General features: G+C 42.1%; 1 protein-coding gene and 1 non-coding gene across 2 annotated transcripts in view; one reads left to right on the top strand and one right to left on the bottom strand.

Annotated features, from left to right (window-relative positions):
* The window catches only part of Msn (moesin), a 70,146-nt gene that overhangs the window by 5,517 nt on the left and 38,982 nt on the right, over window positions 1-25,647 (bottom strand). The window contains exons 2-8 of the mRNA XM_005358637.3: window positions 17,496-17,579; window positions 9,076-9,171; window positions 7,331-7,605; window positions 6,398-6,481; window positions 4,520-4,666; window positions 2,499-2,595; window positions 338-501 (exon numbers count right to left, since the gene is read on the bottom strand). Of these exons, the coding sequence (XP_005358694.1) occupies window positions 338-501; window positions 2,499-2,595; window positions 4,520-4,666; window positions 6,398-6,481; window positions 7,331-7,605; window positions 9,076-9,171; window positions 17,496-17,579 (947 nt within the window). The remainder of the gene's footprint in view (window positions 1-337; window positions 502-2,498; window positions 2,596-4,519; window positions 4,667-6,397; window positions 6,482-7,330; window positions 7,606-9,075; window positions 9,172-17,495; window positions 17,580-25,647) is intronic.
* Window positions 8,655-8,767, top strand: LOC113457484. The gene has a single exon (XR_003378042.1).

Raw genomic sequence — 25,647 nt, forward strand, 5'->3', positions numbered from 1 at the left:
CTAGAAAGATGGGCTGTGGTGCACACCTTTAATCCCAGCACTCGGGAGGCAGAGGCAGGTGGATCTCTGTGAGTTCGAGGCCAGCCTGGTCTACAAGAGCTAATTCCACGACAGGCTCCAAAGCTATAGAGGAAAAACAAAACAAACAAATAAAAAAACAAACAAAAAAGCAAAAATGTCTGTGCTGAGATTGAATATATGGGGTTTCCTCCCCTCCACAGTTCATATGTCCTGGTCCTGGGCTGATGGGACACCCTAAGCAGTCTAGGAAGCTTTTGGAAACTTCCTTATCACAGCATAGAGTTGGGACTATGAATTCCAGCGCTATGGCACCTACCGCTCCATCTGCTTCTGGTGCTTTTCTTCCCGTGCCTGTGCCTTCATCTGCTGAACCTCAATGGTGTCAGGCTTACGCCGACGCATGTACAGCTCATGATTCCCCATGCACAGGGCCAAGATCCTCTTATTAATCCGAAGACGAGGAGCATAGAACACAAAGTCCTGGAGGAAAAAAAGCAGCTGAGTTTTTCAGGGCTGACAAGAGGGTTCATGTATGCCCTTGAGCACACAATGCATGCACGCACACACCAGAAACAGCATACCAAATTTCAAAATTTTTAAAGTTTGGAGGAAGTGACCTTCTGGCTTCTGTAAAGCTAAACCCCAAAGTACTGGACCTATTGTATAACCCAATTGTTTGCACTCCAGTGGAAATACTATATCAGAGCAAGGAAAAGGGTTTTCCTAGAGTCAATTGCCAGGGTAGTGGCAGACTCAAGGCTAGAACCCAAGTCTGTTATCTTTGACACCAATTTTTCTTCAACTCTGTTAATGAAAAGCAGCCCTTGCAAGATGGCTCAGGAACTAAAGGGGAGCCTGCTATCAAGCCTGACAATAAGACTTTTGATGCCCGAAAACAACATAAAGAAAGAAAATCATTTCTCGCAAGTTGTTCTCTTACCTCCATGTATACATCATGGAATGCATATCCTTTTAACCCACTCCACACAAAATAAACATGGAAAACAGAAAAGGAAATCTTAAAAAAAATAGCACCCTCTAATACTTTATCGGGAGTGTGTTTTTCTGCTACAGTATTTTTTTCAGGTTTTGAAATTAATTTCTTATTGATTCGCAGGTGGGAGCGTAAGAGGGCCATGGCCTTGAATTAAGCCAATATGGAAGTCAGCCAGGTAGTGGGAAAGAGGCCACATGGCAGAGGGATCTTTATACAAAGTGTGAAAAAGCCCAAAGCACCAGAGAATGCATACTTAGGTTCTGGTCAGCACTGGAGGCCAAACCTCGGAAGAGAACAAAAGGAAAGAGCTATGGTTTTCTGCATCAGAATACAGTAGGATACGCACATCCGACAGACCTCATGACAGCTAACAGAGACTCAACCATGGGGTAGACACTCGGGGAAGGGAAGGTACACTAGCTAATTAACGAGATAATAATTACTCCTACTACTTCTTTACCTTAGCTTAAGGTGGATTGACTTTTCTGAGTGGTACTCCCTTGGATGAGTGATTAACTGGCCCAACTGGATCACCTCTTAAGGGAGCAGACGATGCCATGTCTGTACCTAGATGTCTAGCTACAGTTCTCAAATGAGTCTCAAAGGGCTTCCTGGACTCTAGTCAACAGGTATACCATGGATGTCGACACCATTTCTATAATTTCTGAAAAGTGTGTTCTAGTTACAAGAAAGCAAACTGTAAGAACACAAGTATCTAAATTTCTTAAATATCAACTGTCTTGATTGATATTTGTTTTTTAAAGCCTTTGATTTAACCTGGCTTTTTATTTTATTGAAAACTACATACATTAGCACTTCATGTCCATCACGCCACCCTACTCATGTGCCTCCCCCAAATTCATGATCTCTTTCAAAATTATTATTGTCACATACTAAATAAACGAACAAATAAAATGTAAAAATAGAAAGGCACATTTTAGAGGATCTGGCGATGCATGGATGTAATTCAAGCACTCAGGGGCTGAAGCCTGAGGGTGACTTTAAGGCCAGGCTGGGCTAAAGTGAAACTTCGCCTTAAAAACTCATGGGTAAAGAAATATGTGTAAAGTAAATGCTTTAATCTTCTTTTATTGAAAGTTTTACAAGGTAAATTTGTAATGTCACCTTTGAATTTGAACTTCTGGCTCTGCTTTCTCTCCACAATTAAACACGAGCCAAGTACACGAAGAGTACATTTTGGGGACTTAGGAAGCTGAGATAATTGCAAAGCAGCAGCACTTAAGACTTCCTGTAGCACAGCTCACCCACAAAGGGAGCTTGACAATAGAGAGCGACCGAATAACAGGTATGACCTGGCCAGTTCTCAGCATCAGCTTCCTCTGACAGAATGTTCTGTTGTGAACAGCTACACACAAAAGAAAATGGAGAGGCAGGCGAACCCAATGACGTGTTTGCTCTTAGAATGATCTAAGCCTTGGCAAAAATCTGCCAAGCAGAGTCAAAGAGAGGAGTCACTCACCGGGGCTTTTTTGTCAATAGGCTTGATGACAAATTTCTTATCATTGAAGGAGATATTTCTGATTTCACTCCAAGGGAAGCCAATCTTAGGAGTCAGTCTGTAGAAACAGGAGTCAACAACACCATGACAAGGAGAAAGCAAGGAAGAAACAGACCTAGCACCTTGCCTCACTTCCACAAGTCCCACTCTATCCACTAACATAAACTTCTCCCTTGATGAGAGAGACCTACTGTCAACTCGGCTACTTATTGCCCTCTGTTAACAGACTTATTGCCCTCTGTTTTGTCCCATTTGGGGTTGAAGCAAATACCTTGTAAAGACCTTCTGGAGAATCTGCAGCACTGTTTAACTGAAAACCTTCTCTACTTCATCATTAACTTTGGGAAGATAAGTAACGGACTCTAAGATTCAGTCAGCAAATGGAACAATAATCTCATGATTGCACCAAGAGCAGACTGGGGGGAGGGGAAATAAATAAGAAACACAACAGTACAGCAAGACTTACAGGCCAAAAGTCACTTAATCATAATGCGAGGCTTGAACTTTATGAACCCTCACAAAACTGATATTAGGTCAGCACTGTCCAAAAATTATAATTATATAATATAAAATATAATTTTATAAGGCTCACATTTATACATTTCCTAGGAGCTATAGGAAAATGGATAAAAAGGAAATATTATGATCTAATTATTAAGGTTTAATTAACACTATAGATCCTAATACTCTCATTTGAACATATATATCAACATTTAAAACTATGGGTACATTTTACACTGCTGTCGTTTGAATTATTTTCACATGAGGAAGCAGACGAAACAAGGCTCACATAGTCCAGGACAGCAATTGTGCTGGCTGGTTTTAGGTCACCTTGACACAGCTCCAGTCACCTGAAAAGATGGAACCTCAACTGAAAAAAAATACCTCTGGAAGATCCGGTGGTGGTAGGGCATTTTTTAAATTAGTGATTGAGGGGCCCACCCCATTGTGGTTGGTGGCATCTGGTGGCCTTGAGTTCTATACGAAAACAGGCTGAGCAAGCCATGCTTGCTAGTAAGCAGCATTTCTTCATGGCCTTTGCATCAGCTCCTGCCTCTGGGTTTCTGCCCTATTTTATTCAGTTCCTGCCCTCTCTGTTTTTAATGATAAATATGGAAGAGCAAATGAAATAAACCCTTTCCTCCAGGCAAGTTGCTTTTGGACATGGTGTTTCATCAGAGAAGTGGCAATCCTAAGCCTCAGTCTTAACAGCCTTGAATTAACTATGTATCCAAGGCTGGCCGTGAACGCCTGATTCTCCCTGCCTGCACCTCCTGAATGCTAGGTTAGCAGGCATGCACTGCCATACCCAGCATAATTTAGCTATCACATGCCTCCCGAAAGATCATTTGTTAAATGGTAGGTTCTTAGATAATGGTGTTATTAGTGGTGGCAGATGTTTGTGAATGGGGCCTGGATGGAGGAAGTAGGCTACTGGGGGCATGCCCTAGAAGGAAATACTGGGATTCCAGTCTCTTCCTCTTTCATTATCTATTTCTCAGCTGCCAGGAGGTAAGCAACTACGTGCTCTCCACAACACAATTCTACCTCAATACGGGTCCAAAACAACTGCACCACATAACTGCAGATTCAAAACTCTAAAAGCACAAGCCAAAATCTACCTTTTCTCCTTTAAGCTGATTTCTTTCGGGAATTCTTTTACAGGCACAGAAAGATTATGAGCACACATCTTTTTCTCATAGTGGTTCTTCTAATTGTAGTATGCTGTTTACAGTTATTACACATCTCAGTTGTAATGACATTTTAAATGTTCAATACTCACATCTGGCGAGTGACTACCATAATAATCGTACAACTCTAGTCAATATAGGACTAAGGAAGCTGTACAAACATATGGCTGGACTTCATTAGGTAGAAAAATAACTGAGATGGGATTCAAATGGTCCTGCCTTGCTATGCAGTAAGGAATCGCATCTATGTTTAAGACTAATCCAAATAACTTGGAGAAATCTGAGGTATACCTGTCATTCTGCTCATAGATGTTGAGTCCCAAGGCATCCACACCCAGCCATAGCTCTGAGCCTTTCTTGTTCTTGATGCTGAAGTAGTTCACACCATACATCTCCAGGTCTTGAGCAATCTTGAGATATTCCAGGACAGCATCCTCCCTAAATGACGCAGAATGAGAGAGAGATTATCACAAAATAGAGCTCCAGCAATATAAAAAAAAGTCAGCCTGATCTGTGTTTCTGACAATGGTCTTGCACGTAGGATTGGGAAACAGACTGTAAGCAAATGATGAGTAACAGGAATATACATGATTTCTGTTAAACAAAAACTGCCGATAGGAACCCAAAGAACAAGGAGAAGTTGTCCCTTGTCTTCTGGAATACTAGCCCTACAGAAGTTATGTTCTCCCTCCTTTGCATTGTGACATCTTTGTATAGAAGCGCCTTCCTAGCAGAACTGAGACAGAGTGATGACAGTAAAATGAGATTTGTTCCTCAGCCATCAAATTCTTTTACAATATTTAGAGAGTGTTCCTGAAGGATAATGCTCTTATACAATGCAAAGATTTGTCACTTGTATTAGTTTAACAAAACACTGATTAGCCAGTAGCCAGGCAGAAAATATAGGCAGGGCAACCAGACTAGGAGAATTCTGGGAAGAGGGAGTCAGTCGCCACCCAGATGCAGAGGAAGCAAGATGAGAATGCCTTACTTTGAAAAGGTACCAAGCCACGTAGCTAAGTGTAGATAAGAATTATGGGTTAAGTTGTAGGAGCTAGTTAATAATAAGCCTGAGCTAATAGGCCAAACAGCTCATAATTAATATAAACCTATATGTTTATTTGGGACTCAATGGCAGTGGAACCAGACTAGACAGAAACTTCCATCTACAGAATTCCTTTCCAATTTCTTTTTAGGAGTGGAATCACTAAGCAGCCCAGAAACTTCCTTGAGATCCTGATGTTCCTTTTCATTGGAGTCAAAACTGTTTAGGGTGTAGGGAGTCATAGAACATGCATGTAATCCCAGCACTTGGAAGGTAGAGCTAGGACAATTGTGTGTTCAAGACTGGCCTAGGCTACATACTGAGATCATTTCTCAAAAACTTCTGGGGTTAGTAAGATGGTGTAGTTGGTCAGGGCACTGGCAAGTCTGTCAGTTATTGGGACCTACAAGGTAGAGTAGAAGAAGAGAATAGACTCCAAAAAGTTGCCTCTGACCTCCACATGTGCACCCCAGCATGAAGCATAGGTGCTCAGGCACACACACACACACACACGAGAGGGAGAGAAGGAGGGAGGAAGGGAGAGAGAGAACGAGAGAGAGAGAGAGAGAGAGAGAGAGAGAGAGAGAGAGAGAGAATTTGCATATGTACATCACACAAAATATAGACAAATGTAATAATTTGAAAAACAAACTCTGATCTGGGCTGGTGAGTAAATGTGCTTGACATACAACCTGACTACCTGAATTCAATATTTAGAACCCATGAGGGAGAGAGAACCAACTACTGAAAATGAAGGTTGTTCTATATCCTTCTGACACATACCCACATTCACACAACATGTATCACACACACACGCATATATATACACACACATGCAAAATAAAAAACAAAAGATGAAGCCTTGATTTGATAATTAATGATCTTTTCAAGTTAAAGCCCTTTACATTAAAATTTTGATCTTGTAAATTAAAAAAAAAGCCTAAATCTAAATTACAGTCTTACAAGGATTAGAGTTTGCCTTCCATATTTAAGTCCCAAAATCATTCCTCTCTCTCTTTCTTAAAATGCACCAACTTCCCTAATCATTTGTCTCTTCTTTGTAGGCCCCATCCTCATCCTTCTTGCAAGGCCAGTGAAGCTCACAGCTGGTAGGCGAGGCTTACCTGAGCATGCCTCGGTGTTCCTCATGCCACACCTGGATCCGCTCTTCCCACTGGTCCTTGTTGAGTTTGTGCTGCTCCAAGACTCTAGAAAGACAATGAATGATAAAAAAAAAATGCAGACAAAAGACAGGAGGGAAGGGAAGCGCACTCAGTTCTCTACAGAGTTGATGCAAATATAAAGTTAGACCACTGAGATCCTGCTGAATTCATACAGACAATGAGAGTTGAACATACCTAAACAGACCTAAGGGACTTCCTAAAATAAGAGCTCCAAGAACAGAAGACCAAACAGGACAACGGATCATTCTCTTTATTCATTTATAAGTTAATTCCCTATCTATCTATCTATCTATCTATCTATCTATCTATCTATCTATCTATCTATCTATCTATCTACCTACCTACCTACCTACCTGAGACAGAGAAGAGAGCCAGAAAATAAGGAAACCTCTTGCCTTGTTTATTTGGCATTGTCATGATGTTAAGACAAAAATATTAAGTGTCTAAGAGCTTTCACCTTTGCAGTTTGCAAAATCAGAAAACTGTATAGAATGGTACCCGTGGCTTGCCTATTTCTCTCTCTCTCTCTCCTGTGAATTTCTAAAATAAAATCTCATCAGTGCAAAAGAAATGGAAACAGGGGAGGACAAAACAAATCAACCCATCTTTGGTTCTATGTAAGCGCCGATCTCCAGGGTAATGAAGCTTTGAAATCAGGGAGACAAAGGGGAAAAACGCTTTTTGAAGACCAGAAATACAATAGGATATAAGACTATATGCAAATGTGTCTCTGAGCAGCACAGCAGTGTTTAGACAAAACCTAGTGAAAAGAAACTTCTCTGGCACCCCATAGGGAGTGGGAATTAGCCAGTGTTTGATTGTTACCCATGACCCACTTTAGCTAGGTCAAAGAAGACCAGGGTACCAACTCACCTCTGGGGCAGCAGCTTATCTCCAGCCAGGTAGCCAGACTTGTGCACTTCCTTATTGAAGTCACCGTACTTAGACTGGACGGCATAGGAGGCCAAGAGCACAGCAGTTTCAGGTGGGCAGTAGATGTCATCATTGAGAATGCCCTCCTTCACTTGCAGGAAGAACAGGCGCTGGGTGATGTCCTGGATCAGTTCCTCAGACACATCCTCTGGGTAGAACTTGGCCCGGAACTTGAAGAGCAGTGGACTTTCCTTCCGCACATCCTGTGCAGTCACCTGGGAGGAACACAGAGGTTATAGAGGTTCTCAAACAATAGACTCTGGTGATGGGAGCGAGTCTGTGATGGGAATGATAGGAGCACTGAGAGAGCTTAAGTTCAGGTAATCTCCCAAGGCTGGAAGGCCACTCTCCTCGTAATTTAAAACGAAACAAAACTAAACTACAACTAAAACACAGAAGCACTGCATTACTTTCACTGGGGAATCTTATTCTCCTACGCTATAAACTACTGGAGATGAGCAAATCTGGTCGAAGCTACAGAATTGGCTAGGTTAGACAGCCACCAGATGACTGTGCAAAGCCTGAAAAATCATTCCTAATTTGTCCAGCAAAAGTGGCTACTGATGCGGCCACCGGCATGCCTCAGAGGGTAAAGACACTTGTTTCCAAGGCTATGACCTCATTTAGATCTTAAGGAACAACAAAATGGAAGAGAGGATTGACATGGCTACCATGACGTGCATGCAAGCACACATAAACATGCACAGACATAGTAAATAAATGTAATTTTACAAAGCTCCATTCTTTAATAGAACAAGAGCTTTGGAGCATAAGTGAGACGCCCACCTCTAGATACAATCAGGAAAGTAAGCCGGAGCACAGTATTGAGACCTCTAGGGTCAATGGCAAACAGTTTGGGGATATAGAGAGAAAAGTCTGCTAGTTGTCTACAGACATTACATGGGGTGGTATTTGGGCTCTTTCTTACAAATTACAGGCTTTGAGAAAGGGATCTCAACACCTTAAACCACTGAAAGCTTGGGTCTGCAACAAGTCTAAAATAAAGAATCATCTCCACTCCTTTTGGCATGGCCATCTTGCTCAGAATTCAAAGTGGAAACTCAGCAACCTTCCCTCAGTTGAGTCCTCTGCCTCTATTTTGTTGAAAGTAATCAGGGGGAGCAAGGTGTTGGGCTACCTGTAATTCCAACAAACTAAAAAAACAGAAGATCAGATGTTCAAGGTCACCGTCTGCTATGTGTGGAGCTCGAGATCAGCCTACAACAAGAAACCCTTTCTCTAAATACAAAAGGAGGGTGGGAGTTCTGGAAGCTCCAATACCAGCCATGCAGACCTAAGAAAACACAATCCTACATAAAAATGGACATATCTGACTTAGGACAGCTGACTAAGTCTGGTTGCTCCCCTCCAGATAACTTTTTATTTTATTTTATTATTTTTTTTTGAGACAGGGTTTCTCTGTAGCTTTGGTGCCTGTCCCGGAACTAGCTTTTGTAGACCAGGCTGGCCTCGAACTCCCAGAGATCCGCCTGCCTCTGCCTCCCGAGTGCTGGGATTAAAGGCGTGCGACACCACCGCCCGGCCAGATAACTTTTTAAACTAGGACTCTAAACACTGTTTCCTTCGTTGTTTTGTTCAATATATTACTGAGTAAGGATCTCAGGTTTGCTAACTAGCATATGTTAGTAGCTGGAAGAACTTCTGACAGATCAGTAAGTGGTTACCTTCTTATTGAGTTTCAGCCAAGTCGAGAAAGCTTTTGTGTCCTGGTACTGAAGACCAAAGAACCAAACTTCCCTCAAGCCAATTGTTTTCACCACCTGGAAAAAACAAAACAGTCACCGGTTTAATAGCTATTCTGTGCCAGGAATCGAGGAACAGAAAACTGGAAGGAACTTAATTTACCCTAAAAAGGTTTAAGGTACTGCTAGTCTGGAGAGCAGCTGTCAAGAACTAATGTCTACTGGCAATTGATGACTTCTGGAGCAGTGGGATCCATTTTCTTCAGAGATGTGCCCTTAGTCGGTTTCCTGTACCCTAGAGAATGGCTCTATACCTATGAAAGTACTAGCAAGACTAACTAAACTCTGTGGGTTAAAAAAAAAAGAGTACATAAAATTGGGGGGAGAGGGTCTAAACTTAGCTGGAGGAAGGTAAATATGATCAAAATGCATTGCATACATGTATGCACTTCTTAAATAATTAAGAAAATGTATTTTTAAAGGAATTAATGTCATATAAGGAGTCTAGGTTTTTTTTTTTAAAAAAAAAGAACATGGAAGTAGAAAGGAAACTATTTTGAAAAGGGACCAGGACCAATGGATGAAAGGAGGGTCATTGTAATTAAAATATAATACATGTGTATGAAAATGTCACGAATCCCTTATTTTTTACAATTAACATAAGCTTAATACACAACAAAAAAAGGAAAAAGAAAGAATTGCTATCAGCTTCTTTCCCCACTAAGTACTACTGTGAACACCAGTCCACATCAATAACCTTACATGCATTATCATCTTCAGTTCTCAAAAGAGCCCTATGACAGAAGTAGGTGATGTGCATTTTACAGATAGTAATATTAAAAGCCCAGAAATAAAACGATATGCCCAAGGTGCAGATAAGAAGTGACAAAGGCAAGATTTAAATTGTCATATTTCTAAATCAAGCCAATTCTCTACCACTGCCTTCTCCGACAACGCTATACAGCTGTCGGCTCCCAGAATGGATTAGAGGCTGTAGACAAAGATTCTTGGGTTAAGTCCTGTATCATATCCTTCTGGGGTACTCTCATGTGTTCCTTGCTATTTCTGATTTTCTATTTAGTCTAAAGGATATTACATTGGGAATTGTAATGCATGCCTGTAATCCCAGTCCTCAAGAGAAAGCGGAGGCAGAAGGATCAGAAGTTCAGTGTTGGCATCCTTGGTTACACAGAGTCTGAGCCCAGTTGGGGCTATATGAGAGCCTGTGCCAAAAGTAGGGGCATGGGCTGTGCTTAATCCCAGCACTCGGGAGGCAGAGGCAGACTGGTCCCTGGTCTCTGTGAATTCAAGAACAGTTTTGTCTACATGGCAAGTTCCTGGTAAATGTCTGTCTCAAATTACCAAAGGAGGCACACTTAAAAAGACTCAGATGAACAGACAGAAAAGGTGCAGACATGCAACTGGAGGAGGGCAGGGTTCCCATGTCTCTTCAGCAACTTCTACCTGTCCAGCTACCTAGAAGCTTCCCAACTCAGGCTTTTTTTAGTTTTGTTAAAAAATTACTTCATTATAATTGCCTGAATTGACAGTCATTAATGTCATTAATTCAAATTTCATAGCTGTCCTTTCTATTTAGAAAGTGGGAGTCATTTCAATATCTAAGACAAAGTCTCTTGTAATATCCCAAGAAAGAACACTTGAGAAGACAAATTAAGGAGCACAGTGTACAAGCATCCCATACCCCAAAGCTATGCTGTTCCTGGGTAATGATGGAGTCTGTTCTTGGGCCCTGACTCTAGCACGCCATGTTGATGGTCCAGGTGCAATCTCCACACCGGCACACTCAGCACTAGAGAGAGCAACATCAGACAGTTCTCATCTTTTAGTCTGGATATAAATGGATGCAAATAAATCTTTAGGATGCAGTGAGCAGAAAATCTATGAGACTTAATTAGAGATAAAAACAAGGACCCAGAGTCACCAATGTTCTTTCTAATAAACAAATCAACACCTTCTCCCATCTCGTACAATAATCACTCCGAGGAGAAATCGTATTCCTAATATGTCACACTTTCTCTTTATACTTTGATGTCACATATCAGGAAATATGAACAAAAATCTTCTGTCTTTAATTTGCAGCCCGTATATTTCTTTTGCTGGCCCCAACTTCCTCATTATCTAGCCGGGAGGATAACTGTTAAATGATCTCACACCTAAGAATGGGTATGGGAAGATTTTTCTTTTTTTAAAAAAAAGCTCTTTCTCATCCTACATTTAACACAGGACCCAACTAATAATTCTGACTTTTCCCGGTAGTTTCAGAGTTATAACTGAAATGTAACTGGTGGGAAGGAGAAAAGTTCCATAAACATTCAGATCCTGGAGAGAAAAAAGACCCACTGAAGACAGTACAGACCATAGGACTAACATGCCTAGGTACTGGGGGAGTGGGACAGAAGAGCAAGAGAGAAGTGATAAAGAAACAGTTGGCCTTAACCTAAACCAAGAGGCCAGTTGTGGCAGCTCAGAAAACCTAGGACTGAAGGGGATTTTGATATGAACACTGCCTCTTCTTTTGTGAGCATAGGGAAATCAAAATGATATGAATTTTCCACTTCCTTAAGCTCTTGAGCTTGGAGAGATGAGCAGTCTCTCAACCTATGCTAAAGCTCCAGCGTGAGGATATGGGAGGAAGGAAATACAGTCTGAAGTCAGAATTGATACTGAAAAAAACAAAGACAAAAGAAATGACCTGTGCCTCCAGGCTACAAGGAAATCTCCAATTAAGGTCCAGGGAGTGATGGGGGCCATTTGGTCAGGCAACTCCTGGATCTATTTCCAATTCCAAGAACAAGGAAATTGAGGCCAGAATTACTCATTTCCAATTCCTATAGTAGCCAAGACCTCTAGTCAAAGTGGGCCAGGGCTTGGGGTAGGAAAGGTCCTGCTTTTCAAGTTCGAGAAAAGTATCTAGCTCTTTGTTCTAGGAACAAACCTCTCTGGATCCAGTGAGTAGAGAGTCCTTGTAATGCTTGAGGGAAAAAAATTGCTCCCTTTGGTAGCAAACACCCTGCTCATATAACCTATGCTAGTACTTCTCAAAATTGCCCTTAAGAAACCCTTAAACACCTTTAATCCCAGCACTTGGGAGGCACAGGTAGATGGATATCTGTGAACTGTGAATTCAAGGTCAGCCTGGTCTATGGGGACAGATCCAGGATAGGCTCCAACGATATACAGAGAAACCCAGTCTCAAAAACCCAAAAACAAAACAAAGCAAAAACCCTTAAGCAGTTGACCATCATAACCAAAGAGGCCTAGGGGTATGGTGGAATTGAGAGGTGCACTAAAAGCATCATGAATCAAGATGAGTGGGAAGCTATCCCAATAAACACATTTTGGCAGAATAAGAAAAAAAAAAGCCTCGATAGAAACTGTGAATTCTGTTCTGTACTCTGCACTGTTCCCCCAGATAGACTGTGGAGAGGAAGCAGGGCTAACACAGCGTAGGCTGGTAAAATGAAGTCCAGTGATGTGCCTATCAAATTGCTGTCAAATGAAGTGCATATCCCCACACATAACAACAACTGCTCTCAGCTTTGGTCAGGGCAGTCAGGAAGGCACAGCAGCTGTGACTACCCACATGAGACCTCCGGAAGATCTGAGCTAGGATCCTGTCATGGAAAGGGCTTTGGGATGCCACACCCATTCCTGAAGATCTACAGGCAGTTTGGTTAGTACCCAGGCTTCTGTAAATGGCCCTAAGGAATCTCACTGGTTAGGGGCAGGAACAGACAGGAAAGGAGAAGAGGGACTAGCTGGGAGGAGGAAAGAGACCGGCAGCAGGACTAGTGGGAATAAGGGAGGGGTGAATATACCAAAACACATTAAGAATGGTTATTGTGCTGGGCATAGTGGTGCACACCTTTAAACCTTGCACTCAAGGGGACCATAGGTAAATCTCTGAGTTTGAGGCTAGCCTGGTTTATAGAGCAAGTTCCAGGACAGAGAAACCCTGTCTCAAAAAATATCAACAAAAAAGAAAAGCAATTATTATGTGTAATTTAAAGATGATAATAAAAAAAACTACCAGGAAAGAACACTGAAGTCCAATAAAAGGAAGAGATTTGCCTCTAAGAAAATCGTTGCTAATTTCTAGGCGTTTCGGGGGATAAGACAGAATCCTTTTCATCTCTTTTTTTACTTGCAGAAATCAATTCAAGAGTCAGTGCCACCTTCCTTGTGTATCTTTGTAAGAAACCGGCGGCATCATGAGCCATCTCAGAAGCCCAGAGCTGCATCAGAAGCAAGGCCAGAGCCTTAAGAAAAATACAGCATGAAAAATCATGTGCAAAACTGCATCAAAGCCCAGACATCTGAGGTGCACTAAGATTCTATTACAGGCTTGGCAGCAGCTGCGTCGCCACCCATCTAAAAGCAAATCAATATTTAACTGGAAAAATCTGTAAGATGTTACCACAACCTCTGCTTCTTCTGCTCCACACAGCTTGTGTTCCAGTGAGCGTCTTCTTCACAGAACAGATGTCACTGAGCTGAGCTTCTGTTTAGGGCAGAGGCTAAACAAAGGGGGCTCACACAGCGCATAGTTGACAGAAGGCACTGGGAAACAGTAGAGTCTACCCAGGTTCAAGCTTGAGCTATACCACTCCTTAGAGCTACGTCACCTTAAGCAGAACATTCCCCCTCACTAAGCCTCAATTCCTCATCTGTAGAACGGAGTTGCTACTCATATTAGTGTCATAATAGATGTTAATCGTCCTATAAAAAAAAAACAGAAAAGTCCTAATGCAAAGTCAGCCAGTCATAAGTACCTTACTGAATCAGAAAGCTTTGTGATTTTTACGGTTCCCACAACTGAACTCCCAGGACATTCCACATACGTTTGGCTTTTTAAAAGATCAATTATTAGAATGGCTGAGATGCCAGGCAGGATTTCTATATACATATACATGTGCAATAGCAATTAGTGAAAAAGAGAGACCATGAATCTGAAGGAGAGTGGGCAGGGGTATACAGGAAGGTTTGTACAAGAGAGAAAAGGGAAGGGAGAAATGTAATTATATTATAATCTCAAAAGGCAAACCTAGTCTTTCTTATTCATAGTGGTGGCCCTGCCACCTAGCGGCCGGTACAAAATTCAAGAAGAAGCCATTTGAAGAATCTGCCTTAAGAGATTAAAGCAAGCAAGTGCCGCATGCCTGAAGCAAAACGTGTTCTTTCTCTTTCCTGGCAGAGAGCACACTCACAAAAAAGAAACCGAAGTAAGTGGGAGCAATTGTGGGCCCCATTCCCATTTCCCACCAGGCCCCGGGCCTCCTCAAGCTACGCTTTCCCACTGCTTTTATTTATCACCCAGTGCCAAGATATATGCTTCCTCTTTATTTTACTTCCTCTCTGGTCAGAAGCCTGCTGAGTTCCAGAATAGCCCTAGAGCGTTATTCAATTCCTTTCAAGCCCCAGCTCGGGCAGAAGAGCTTCCTTGAATGATGGGTCTCAAAGTCAGTTAGAATGGATTTCTTCCCTAGGCTTTATCAAGCTACAGAAAGGGAAGAGCTCACATCCTCCCACCACCTGTGCATTCTCATTCTCTATCTCCAGACAGACAGCTGCTTAGTATCTTGTCAAGTTCAGATACTTTAGTCCGACAATTTTCACCGACAATATCACAGCTCTGATCCTTCTGACCTCACAGAGAGTGGCTGTGTTCTTTTTACCTTGGTAGCCTGTCAGGGGACCTACGGATAGAAAACACATTTTCTCTGAGACATCCCCAAGCTCTAACGCCCTCATTCGCTCCACACAGTGCAGTGCAGTGGGAGAAAAGTATGACTGTTCAGAACTGCATTTGAAACTTCATATTCCAACATACCAAGGTTATGTTCGTATCCTCTTAGGGACAGGAGCATCGCGATGATTAAGGAACCCAGTTATATGTAAAACCTCACATGTTTATCACTTCCAACCCAACTCACCATTTTTTTTTAAAGAATATAATGTGCTAATAATAGTCAGCATGTTGTATAATAGAACTCAAGGTCACTTTTTCATTTATCTGTTGAGACAGGATCTCCTGTTGCTCAAGCTGGCCTCATTTAAAACTCACTATACTCTCAAGAAGGGCCTTGAACTCCTGATCCTCCTGCCTGGGTCTTCAGGGAATATAGGCTACCACACCCAACTTCAGAGTCACTCTAATCTGAATAAAATTTCAGCTCAAGCACCTACCAGGGATAATCTATGGTAGGTGCTCATAAATATGCTTCTCAAGACACTGTTTGTCTGGGTGATAAATCATCCAGGTTTTCTCTCATTCCTTTTCTCAATGATTATGAAAGATCAAAATCTCTTCAGGGCTCTGTGTGGGAGGCAATAACCTTAAGAGCGGCATGCTAGCCAGGAATGCTTGCATACGTCTGTAATTCCAGGAGTCAGGAGGCTAAGGCAGGAGATTGCTCTGAGTTCCAGGCAGCCTGAACTACATAACAAGTACCAGGTCAGCCAGAGTTATACACTAAGAACCCCGACAAAAATTTACCATTCCAATCTGCCAGGGCTCATAGCCATAGTGGCCTCCCACGGAACTACATGCACAGGGCATAAAGCAAATCAATACTAATAATAAATTACCAAGTAGAGGCTTTTTGAAATTAATGAAACTTGACCCACAGATTATTTTTTGCCCCAGACTCTAAGCCGTGTCTTCATCAGCCAGCCCCCTCCAAAGCAAAAGGACAAACCCCAGTGGTAAGAGCAGGAAGGAGGATCATTTGGTTTGGGAGATGAGTAGAATCAGAACTCTGGATGGAGTCTAAGAAGAGGTCAAAGTAAAATCCACCATGACTGATACTCTCCCCGCGGCACCTCTTCCTAAGACCTTACTATCTAAAACAGGGGACCCAGGAGTCTGTGTGGTCTCCTCATGTTTGTCTCATGGACTGCTAGAAGCCAATCCAGAAGTGATGTTCTGCCAGCTGCCTTCTCCTACCACCTCTAATGAGGCATTTCCTTTCTTTTTACGGAAAAGGGTCATCTGAACAACGAAAATACAGAAGGGAGAGAAGCAGATGTGTCAAAAAAGGGGCAGAGATACATTTTTGAGAGACAACCAAATTTGAGGAGGCATGTACAGCTTGAAAACCCGAGGCCTTGAAGAAAAGAAATGTTTGCAGGAAGCAAGAAATTAGTGGCAAAGCCAGCTCTAGAGATCAGAATTTCTGACTTTCAAGCTAGTGTTCTTGCCAATTCATTAGGCTGTCCCTTTAAAAGCTCTCCAATATAGAACCCACATGAAAACCTTAATATAATCAAAATGCATTTAGTCATTGCAGACTAGTACTGTAATTACTTGTGAGCTAAGGGAATGTCAAAACATTACTTAGGTGTTTCAAAGTTCCTCAGACTAACTTGTATTTTCACAAATTAACCATCAGTGATTACCCTACACTGTTCAAAACAAAAACACAAAACAAACTCCAGAGAAGGAATAAGTTCCAACTAAATCCAAAATTAGATCATCAAGCCTCTCTCCCAATTCTAGTTCATAAATGAGACAAAAAGCATAGTATTAGAAGGGGACCCATCATTTACTACTCTGCCACGTGTTTGTACATAATGCTTTCTTCCAAGATATTTGGGCTTTCTTATTGTCTTGTCTATTTCTGATCTGGTATTTTGTGCAACCTTATATGTCACAGTAATCAGGGGTTTTTTTTGGATAATGGTAAAGATATAAATAATATTACAGTTTTATAAAAACAAAAGGCATATAAAGATGAATTTTCCCCCTTTCTTTCATATTTGTGTATGTACATGGGCACGCATGCCACAGTCTGCTTATGGAAGTAAGAGGGGAACTTGCAGGCATGGAGAGACACACCTATCTATAATCCCAGCACTTGGGAAGCTGGCGAATACAGACTTTGAGTTAGAAGTCAGCTTAGGCTAGGTAGTAACTTCAAGGACACCCTGGGCTTTTTTAAAGAGACTTGTCTATTGATAGATAGATAGATTAGATAGATTAGATAGATAGATAGATAGATAGATAGATAGATAGATAGATAGATAGATAGATAGATAGATAGATAGATAGACGACAGACAGACAGACATAAATATCTTTCAAAGTTGAAAGAAAATAGATTCATCTTTTCAACAAATCTAGCATAGAATAACATTCCTTGTCTCTTGTCTCCTTTGTTCAGGATCAAGGATAGGATTATTAGGGCAGTGAAATTGAGATTTCAGTTGCCAAAATTATACTTTGCCTCCTTTTTAATCAAGTCTGGAATCAGCCTTTGTTTTTACCTTCCTTGGAAGGGCAAATAGAAAAAGAGATCTTTTCCAAAATACAGGAGTAGGTAGTCCGCACTGTGATGAGACCTGCCGGCAAAAGAAGTGGGTAAGGAACAAGGCCTCCCTTACCTGGTCAAACAGCTGCTTGCCAGTGGTGTTCGGCTGAATGGCAAACTCCAGCTCTGCATCCATGGTGGTCACACGCACACTGATCTAGGATGAGATGAAAGAAAGCAAATTAGTTCCTTGGCTTTAAATGTCTCTGTTCAACTTTGAAGGAAAAAAATCCAAATGCCAAAAAGCTGAGTAAATAAGAAAATGGTGTGGAGAAAGGTAAAATATTGGCATAAGTCATATCCTAACCATAATCTCAACCACATTACTGAAGATAAAAACACAGCCAGAGACACTGCTTCACCAAGAGGCAAACACGAATGTAAATCAGCATGCTACAAAGAGGATGAAAATATTGTTTGTATTTCTTTCAGAAAGTGTTCCCTACCTACACCAGCCAATTCCAGGTCACCGCATTCTCTTCCCTACCTCTGGTCCACAGCCTGGCTTGTCTATGGCACTAGGTGATAGTTGAAGAAACAAGGTAAAATTAAAAAACAATACTGGGTTCTCTGCTGTGAACTTTCCAAGCTACAATAGCAACCTTGCAAGCAAAAGGTGCCACTGATGTGGCGGTTCTCAACCTATAGGGGTCATGACCCCTTTGGTGGGTTCAACAACACTTTCACAGGGGTCAAAGACCATCAGGAAACACAAACATTTATGTTACAATACATAACAGGAGCAAAATTATAGTAATGAGGTAGCAATGAAATCAATTTTCTGTTTGGGCGTCACCACAACATGAGGAAGTGTATTAAAGAGTTGCAGCATTAAGAAGGTTGAGAGCCACTGAAATAGAGCCATGGAAGTAACCAACCACTTTCTGTTTGACAGTGGGTTCTGAGACCCACTCCATAGGAGGGAAGTCATGCTCAATACTGTAAACCTGCTCAAAAGCCCATGACTGGGGAGGTCATACGCCTTAGTGAGGAACCTACTACTTACTACTGATTTACTTAATAGACATGTAGTCAAAGTGGCCTCTAAATATGTGCTTGTATCCATAGACTAGCTTCACTCTGAACCTTAAAGAAGTTTCTTTTTGCAATAGCTCTCAGTTAACACAGACTCAGAGCTGGTCAAAGTGCTGAGACTAAATGGTTTTTAAGTGCTTGGCCCTGCATTTACCCACTCCAAATTAAAGCCTAGAGAACATCATAGAAAATGGTACGAAGTGCTGGAGGCTGGAGAGGAGTGTTGTAAACACTGTCTTTTAGATATGGCATGGCAGTTGCAACTGTGAACTCACAGCAATACTGAGCACATTCCACAAGACCTGCACAATACTGGGCACATCAACAGGGATAGGGCAGTAGCTAAGGCAACTCCACCCAGGAGCTCTTGGCAATTAGCTGTTGCAGGGGGAGGGGTCATTCTGGTGCAGCCACTGGCAAGTTGTACTTGCTCAAGTAAATAACCTCCAACATGTGCTCATGCAAGAAACCCTAATTAAATGCAGCAGAGCACAAAAATAAACTATTTAAGGTAAAGAGGACAAGAAAGGACAACATGAAGAATATAATCAAAGTGTGTGTGCATGTATACAAGGTGTCCACACACAAACCTGAGTTTATACACACACACACAAATGTGTGTGTGTGTGTGTGTGTACATGAAATTTTGGAAAACTAAAAACAAATTTAGAACTGGGTGCCAATGCTAGCAGCATAATGGTCTCAATTTACCCACATGAATAGTTCTTATCATTTTTTGGGGGGCCTTAGTTTCCTTCATCTGCACAAGGGCAGACAGACATCAAAAGCAATGACTAAGGATCATTCTAATAGTGAAGTGTGTTGTTCTATATACTGCCTCGGTCTGCTAACAGTTCCTGTATTTGTGTCTCACTGTTCTCTCCGGGCTTAGGAGAGGATGGGGGCATCAGCAGAGGTGAGTGTGGACAACAGAAACGTGCAACCACAAAGAGACGGAGCCAGGAACTGACCAAACTAGCAAACAGGAGGAAAGAGGGAGGGGTGGAATGATCTAAGTATATTTTAATCCAAAAATATTTTAAATGAAAAAATATTAACATATTCTTATATATTATATCACAGATGCATATACATAATGCTAGTAAGTGGAAGTCTGAACACAGGTCTGTGTCCAGACTTTATAAAATCTCATGCTTTTAGACTATTAAAGATGGTGCTTGCCACCAAGCCTGATGATCTCAACTGAAGCCTTCAGACACACATGGAGGGATAGAACCAACTCTGGAGATTGTCCTCTGACCTCCACGTGCTTCCATGCTACACACACACATGTAATAAATTATAAACAATATTTCATATACTATAAAAGTTCAGCTTCATAAGATGGATAGATGACAGATAGATAGATAGATAGATAGATAGATAGATAGATAGATAGATAGATAGATAGATAGGTGGAATAATATCCTAGTGCTAGTTAGGCTTTGCATTTTCTCCCTTGTTTAAATTATAGAAAGATTCACATTATTGAGGAAAAACCAAAATATGGAATTGCCAAAGATGTAAATCCCCATGGAATAGGTATGATATTAAACCTTACTAAGTCTTTGTAACTTTGGGCTTTTTCCAAGCACAAAAGTTGGTAGCACCAACTTGGAAGCAGACACCATTTTGCCAGCTAAAGAATTCTGATAAATACCAGACCCAAGGAATACCTTTGTAAATAAATCTCACCAGAGATTCAGGGAGGAAATCTATTTCAGGACGGACAATGAAACAGGAAAGGCTCTGAAGGTAGGAACAAGTAAATCAAGCGCCTTGTGAGTAAGGCGAGGTTAGCCACCTTACTTGGTGTTACCCTAGGCTTCCTATAGTAATGAGTCCTCACACAGTATGGAGAAAAAGGTCCAGTGGGCTAGAATTTGTAGGGAAAAGGGCTGCCATGCTAAATACGACCTCAAGTCCCCTTGTGCTGGATGAAAAGTGACAGCAAACTATCCAATGGGGATGAGGAAATGGATCAGCGAGCAGAATTCTTGCTGTGCAATTATGAGGACTTGAGTTCAATCCTCAGCACCCACATAAAAGCTGGTATTAGTGGTGCGTGTCTCCAGTCCCAGCACTGCAAGGGATGGAGGGGGGCAGATTCCTGGAACTCGATGGCTCATCAGCCTAGTCAATCAATAAGCCCCAGTTTCAGCCGGAGAGCCCTTTCCATACAAATAAAGTAAAACAGTGATAGAGCAAGTCACCTCACATTTACCTCTGTCCTCTATACAGGCACATACCCACACAAGTGTGCATAGCCACCTAACACACACACACACACACACGCCAAGCAAACCAAAAAAATTTTTTTAAAAAAAGCAGTGACTAAGAGGAATGAGGACAGTGGCCTTTCTTCATATATATGCTTCATTTTACATTCCAACCACAATTCTCCCTCCCACCCCTCCTCCCACGCCCCCTCACCTCCCCCAGCCCACCTCCAATTCACTCCTCAGAAAGGGTAAGGCCTCCCACGGGGAGTAAACAAACCCTGGCAGTTGAGTTGAGGCCGGACCAAGGAGGTAACAAAGAAGACAGACACTAAGAGGGACAAAAGGATCGCCCTGGGAAAGGGGAATTAGATGAGATCTCCTGGGTAAACTGGGGTCCTGGGGGTGGTAAAAGGGGGGAGATGGGGGGATGGGAATGTGAGGAAACCAGATGGCCCTGCTGAGGGAGGGATGGAGTGGAAGAGCAGTAAAAGAGGTATCTTGATAGAGGGAGCCATTATGGGATTAGGGAGAAACCAGGTGCTAGGGATAGTTTCAGGAATCCACAAGGATGACCCCAGCTAAGACTCCTAGGAATAGTGAAAAGGGTGCCTGAACTGGCCTTTGCCTGTAATCAGTTTGGTGACTACCCTAACTGTTATCATAGAACCTTCATCTAATCACTAGATGGAACTGATGGAAGCAGATGCAGGCAGCCAAACACTAGAAAAAGCTCCAGAAATCCAGTCGAAGAGAGGAGGAGGGAATATATGAGCAAGGGATAGTGGCCTTTCTAATACATTGGTTTATTCTCATCTCAATATTTATTTGTAATTTAGAATTACATCTTGTGTGGTTCTATGGTGTAATGGTGAACACTCTAGAATTACATCTCCATAATTATAAGTTGGCACAAGAAAATGCTGGTTACATAAATAGCCATCAAATAAGAGGCTATAAAATAGACGGATATAGGGGTAAGGATGCAGTTCAGTGGTAGAGCAGTTATCCAGCATGCACAAGGCTTCATGGATGGTACGGGGTGGAGGCACAGGCAGCCTGAACACAGTACATATAGAGAGAAAAGAGGTCATTTCTTGACCTTTTTATGTCAGATACCATTCTTGCCAATCTAGCAAAGCCAATGGAACACATATCAGAATATTTTTAAAGGCATAAAATAAATACAAGGAGACAATTTATATTGAAACAGATGTCAAATTTAATAACGTGTACTTATATATCATATTAAGTTACCTAGCATTATCGAGTATTGGGTCTTAATAATTACTGCTGTGATTTATTTTGAGAATATTTTTATTTTTGACAGAGCCATACATTTCTCATCGCCTTCCATCTTCCATTAGCACTCTTCTTCTCAAAGAGGCCCTCTCCTTGTTTTTATGGCTTCTTTTGTTCTGTTTGGTCCACTGAGTTTAATGAATGGGAAGTTTGTGAATACAGCAAGGACAGCTCATCTGTGGCTACATCATTTAAAGGAGTGACACCGCTCCTCCAATCAGCATACCTTGTCAATAGTCCCAGGGGAGGGGTGACAAGTCTTCTGAATACAACATAGCTATTGCACTACTGTAAATTTAGTCTAAATGATATTTTGGGAGAGCTGGAATAACTAAATGTCTAAAGACTTCCACTGATGACAGTATCATAGGTACCACTAATACTAAATTTTTTTGCTTATATTTATAATTAAAAGGATAACTCTTAAGTTAGAGCTTAGTGAAAACAAAAGCTGGCTTAGTATCTGTAAATGACTGCTTACAGGACCCCCATGGACACCAAACTCCACAAACGTTCAAGTATATATAACCTTTGCATATAACCTAAATACATCCTCTTGGGTTCTCTAAATCATCTCTAAATAGTTTATAATACCAAATATAAGGGCTGGGAATGTAGCTCAGTGGTACTGCCATAGCTTAGCACACAGAGGCCCTGGGTTCAGTCTCTGACAACAGAAACCAATGCTATAATACAATGATGATGCTATGTAAATAACTACTATTCTCTGTTGTTTCAGGAATAATCATACAAAGTCTGCACATGTTCAGTACACACACAATTTTTCCCCAAATATTTTCAACCCACAGTTGGTTGAGGGCCAACTGTGTCCACATTCACGGGTCTTTCCTGTTTCAAGTGTTATTCATGGATAGAAGGATTTCTGGTTAAAGAACTTCCTAGAAATTTATTTCAATTCACCTAATACAGAAGCAGCACAGTGTTTAAAGAATTATGGGTGTAGGAGAACTGTAGAACTATTCTCTGACCTTGAGGCAATTACTGAATTACAAAAGAACTGCAATGCTACTACACAGGGAAGTCCCTGAAAAGCAGAACAGAAAAATCTTTTGTGTGAATTAAGAGTCATGTTAAGGTGGTTTTTCCATAGATCTCCAAGGACAGGATTAATTTTTAGAGTGAGACTCAAAATAGAAAAACTGAAACAAAAAAAAAGTGAGGAAAGCGGATTTAAGTAAAATAAATGGAGCCTAAAAGTGATGCGGATGGTAAGAGTACTGGGGAAGGTTGATTTGTTCTTTGATAATATAAGATGTACATAGACAAGACAAGCTACAGTCCAGACCCATGTCACATACAGCCCTCTGGGCATAGGAACCTACTGTTCCTTTTGGAATTGGCCCTTCTAGTTCACTGAGGCAGCATCTTGTCTGGGAAGGTTTAAAAAAAGGTGGCCAGCGGGTAAAGGTGCCCAGCACCAAGCCTGAGAGCCCGAGTTCAAGCCATGCGTTTGTATGTTGGGAGGAAAGCATCCACTAGCATAAGATGTCCCCTGACCTCTGCACACTTATGGTCATGCACACATAAATACACTCAGAAATTTTCTGAAAACCCTGAAATTGAAGCTTCCAAATCCAGCAAAAATTTCCCTGGCAGGGAATATAAAGGAGCTGATCTGGGTAAAGTAGCAATTTAAAGCATAATTCGCAGTAGAGAGAACTGTTTACACAGCTAAATCCTTGCCTAAGCCGGGCCTGAGTATGCAGACATAGGCTGAGGTCGAAGACTGCATCTATAGAGAACAGAAGGGTTTAAGGATCAAGACAAAAAAAAAAAAAACAAACACATCATGGGTACGAATTTCAAGAGTGTGTCACCCTCTCACATCCACTGGCCCTCCCACCTCTAGCCCAAGAACAATAAATCCATTGACGCTTGCTGAACAATCGAACATAGATACTTCCCACAGGAAGCCTCTGTGCAAATGAACTCATCTTGGTGGTTTCCCATCGAAAGCCTTCACCAGGATCACTCCTACACCCAAGTTGGTTAGCCTGAAACATAATCAGGCCAGACGCTGACTCTGTCTGGGCAGCAGTAGCTGGGGGTGCTTTTTTGATGTGTCTAGTAGCTTCAAATAAAAGACCGACCCTCCCTTTCCCTAGAGCCAGGATCACCCATGGAAGCAGCACTCCTCCACGGCAAAGTGGTCTGGCCGTAATCTGCCCCCACCTGTTGGGCGTTCCTAACTATATAAAATAGATGACCCCCCCCCGAGGGAGGGGGGGAGAAGGAGAGAGAAATAATCACGTTAACTCGCTGGAAAGATGAGTGTAAATATTGTCAGTTTGTAAGTGAAAAAAAAACTGAAGTATATAGAGGCAGGTGACAGACACATATTGGATACCAACCCTGTGCCAGCCCCATCACCCACAGGCTCAGTTCACATCACTGAAGCCAAACGTCCTCAGTTAGCAGTTGGTGGAGGCGGGTCTTCTGGACATTCCTGGAGCTCCTTCCATAACTCCACCCACCTCTCTTGTCATGGCAATTTCACCGCTCTCTTCAGACACTGCCTTGGTAACTATTTTGCCAAAGCCCACACACTGCAGCATGGGAAGCCTGGGGACATCTGGGAAACACTGCTTGGGTAGGGAGGGTTCCCTTGTCTCTCTGGGGCGGCTCAACAGCCTCACCGACTACCTGCCATCTCTGAATTCTGAGGGAGTGGCCTTTCTTTCTGGGCTTTCAAGAGGACTGATAATGTAAGAAAGACAATTATGATGGGAGGAGAGGAGCCAGAGGAAATACAAGCCTTACTAGGGCAATCCCAGAACTCCAATCTCTTCCTCAGTCACCAGTGTGACCAGATACACCTTCCCCCAGCATTTCCAGCAGCAGGGCCTGGTCTATCGTGATCCTCAGGATCCCAGAACAGGTTCAAGCCCCTCTTTTCTCTAGGAAGAAAACAAGAGTTGCCTTGACTCTGCAGCCCACGAGCTGGAAAGTCCTTCACCATGCCCCTCCTCTAACACAAACACACAGACACAGACACACAAACACACAGACACAGACACACAAACACACACACACATTCACTATGCAACAATTTTTTCTGCTTTCTCCCTAGTGATTTGGAAATGGTACCTGATGCGATTACCCCTTCCCTCTCTTTTGACCTATTCCCAGACCTTTCCAGACCTGCCTGGGCTTAACTTTCCCTATGCCTGTGTCTGCTGCCCATAGTTTTTATAAAAGAGAACCACGCCACTCCCGACTGACCCACACCCATACCTTCATGACTCAACATTAGTTCTCCAACCACTAGAGCTGCTCCAAAACGGCAGAGGAGACAAGAGTCTCTTTCATTTGTTTTGGCTCAGCCCTGCCCTCCGAAAAATTCCAAGAAGCATTTCAACTGACAGACAAGAGCACACTAGAGACTGGAGGGTTGCTCTTTCGGTTACCATGTTTGGAGCACTAAACCTTTTCAGCAGCGAGAACACAACCAACCACCTTATCAGTGTGGGGGAAGAGCTCAGCACAAAGGCTTAAGATGACAAAAATCAGAAACGATGATGTCATCTTCCTCAATGCAGCCTCAATTTCACGGACTTTTGCTCAGCTCCAGACTCAAATCCTTTCCCCTGCTACTCCTCTCATGTGAAAGTCAGGAAAGAAACTACGGGTGTGTGTGTGTGTGTGTGT

Source organism: Microtus ochrogaster, chromosome X, assembly GCF_000317375.1.
Source record: "Microtus ochrogaster isolate Prairie Vole_2 chromosome X, MicOch1.0, whole genome shotgun sequence".
In the NCBI taxonomy this organism is placed as follows: Eukaryota; Metazoa; Chordata; class Mammalia; order Rodentia; family Cricetidae; genus Microtus; species Microtus ochrogaster.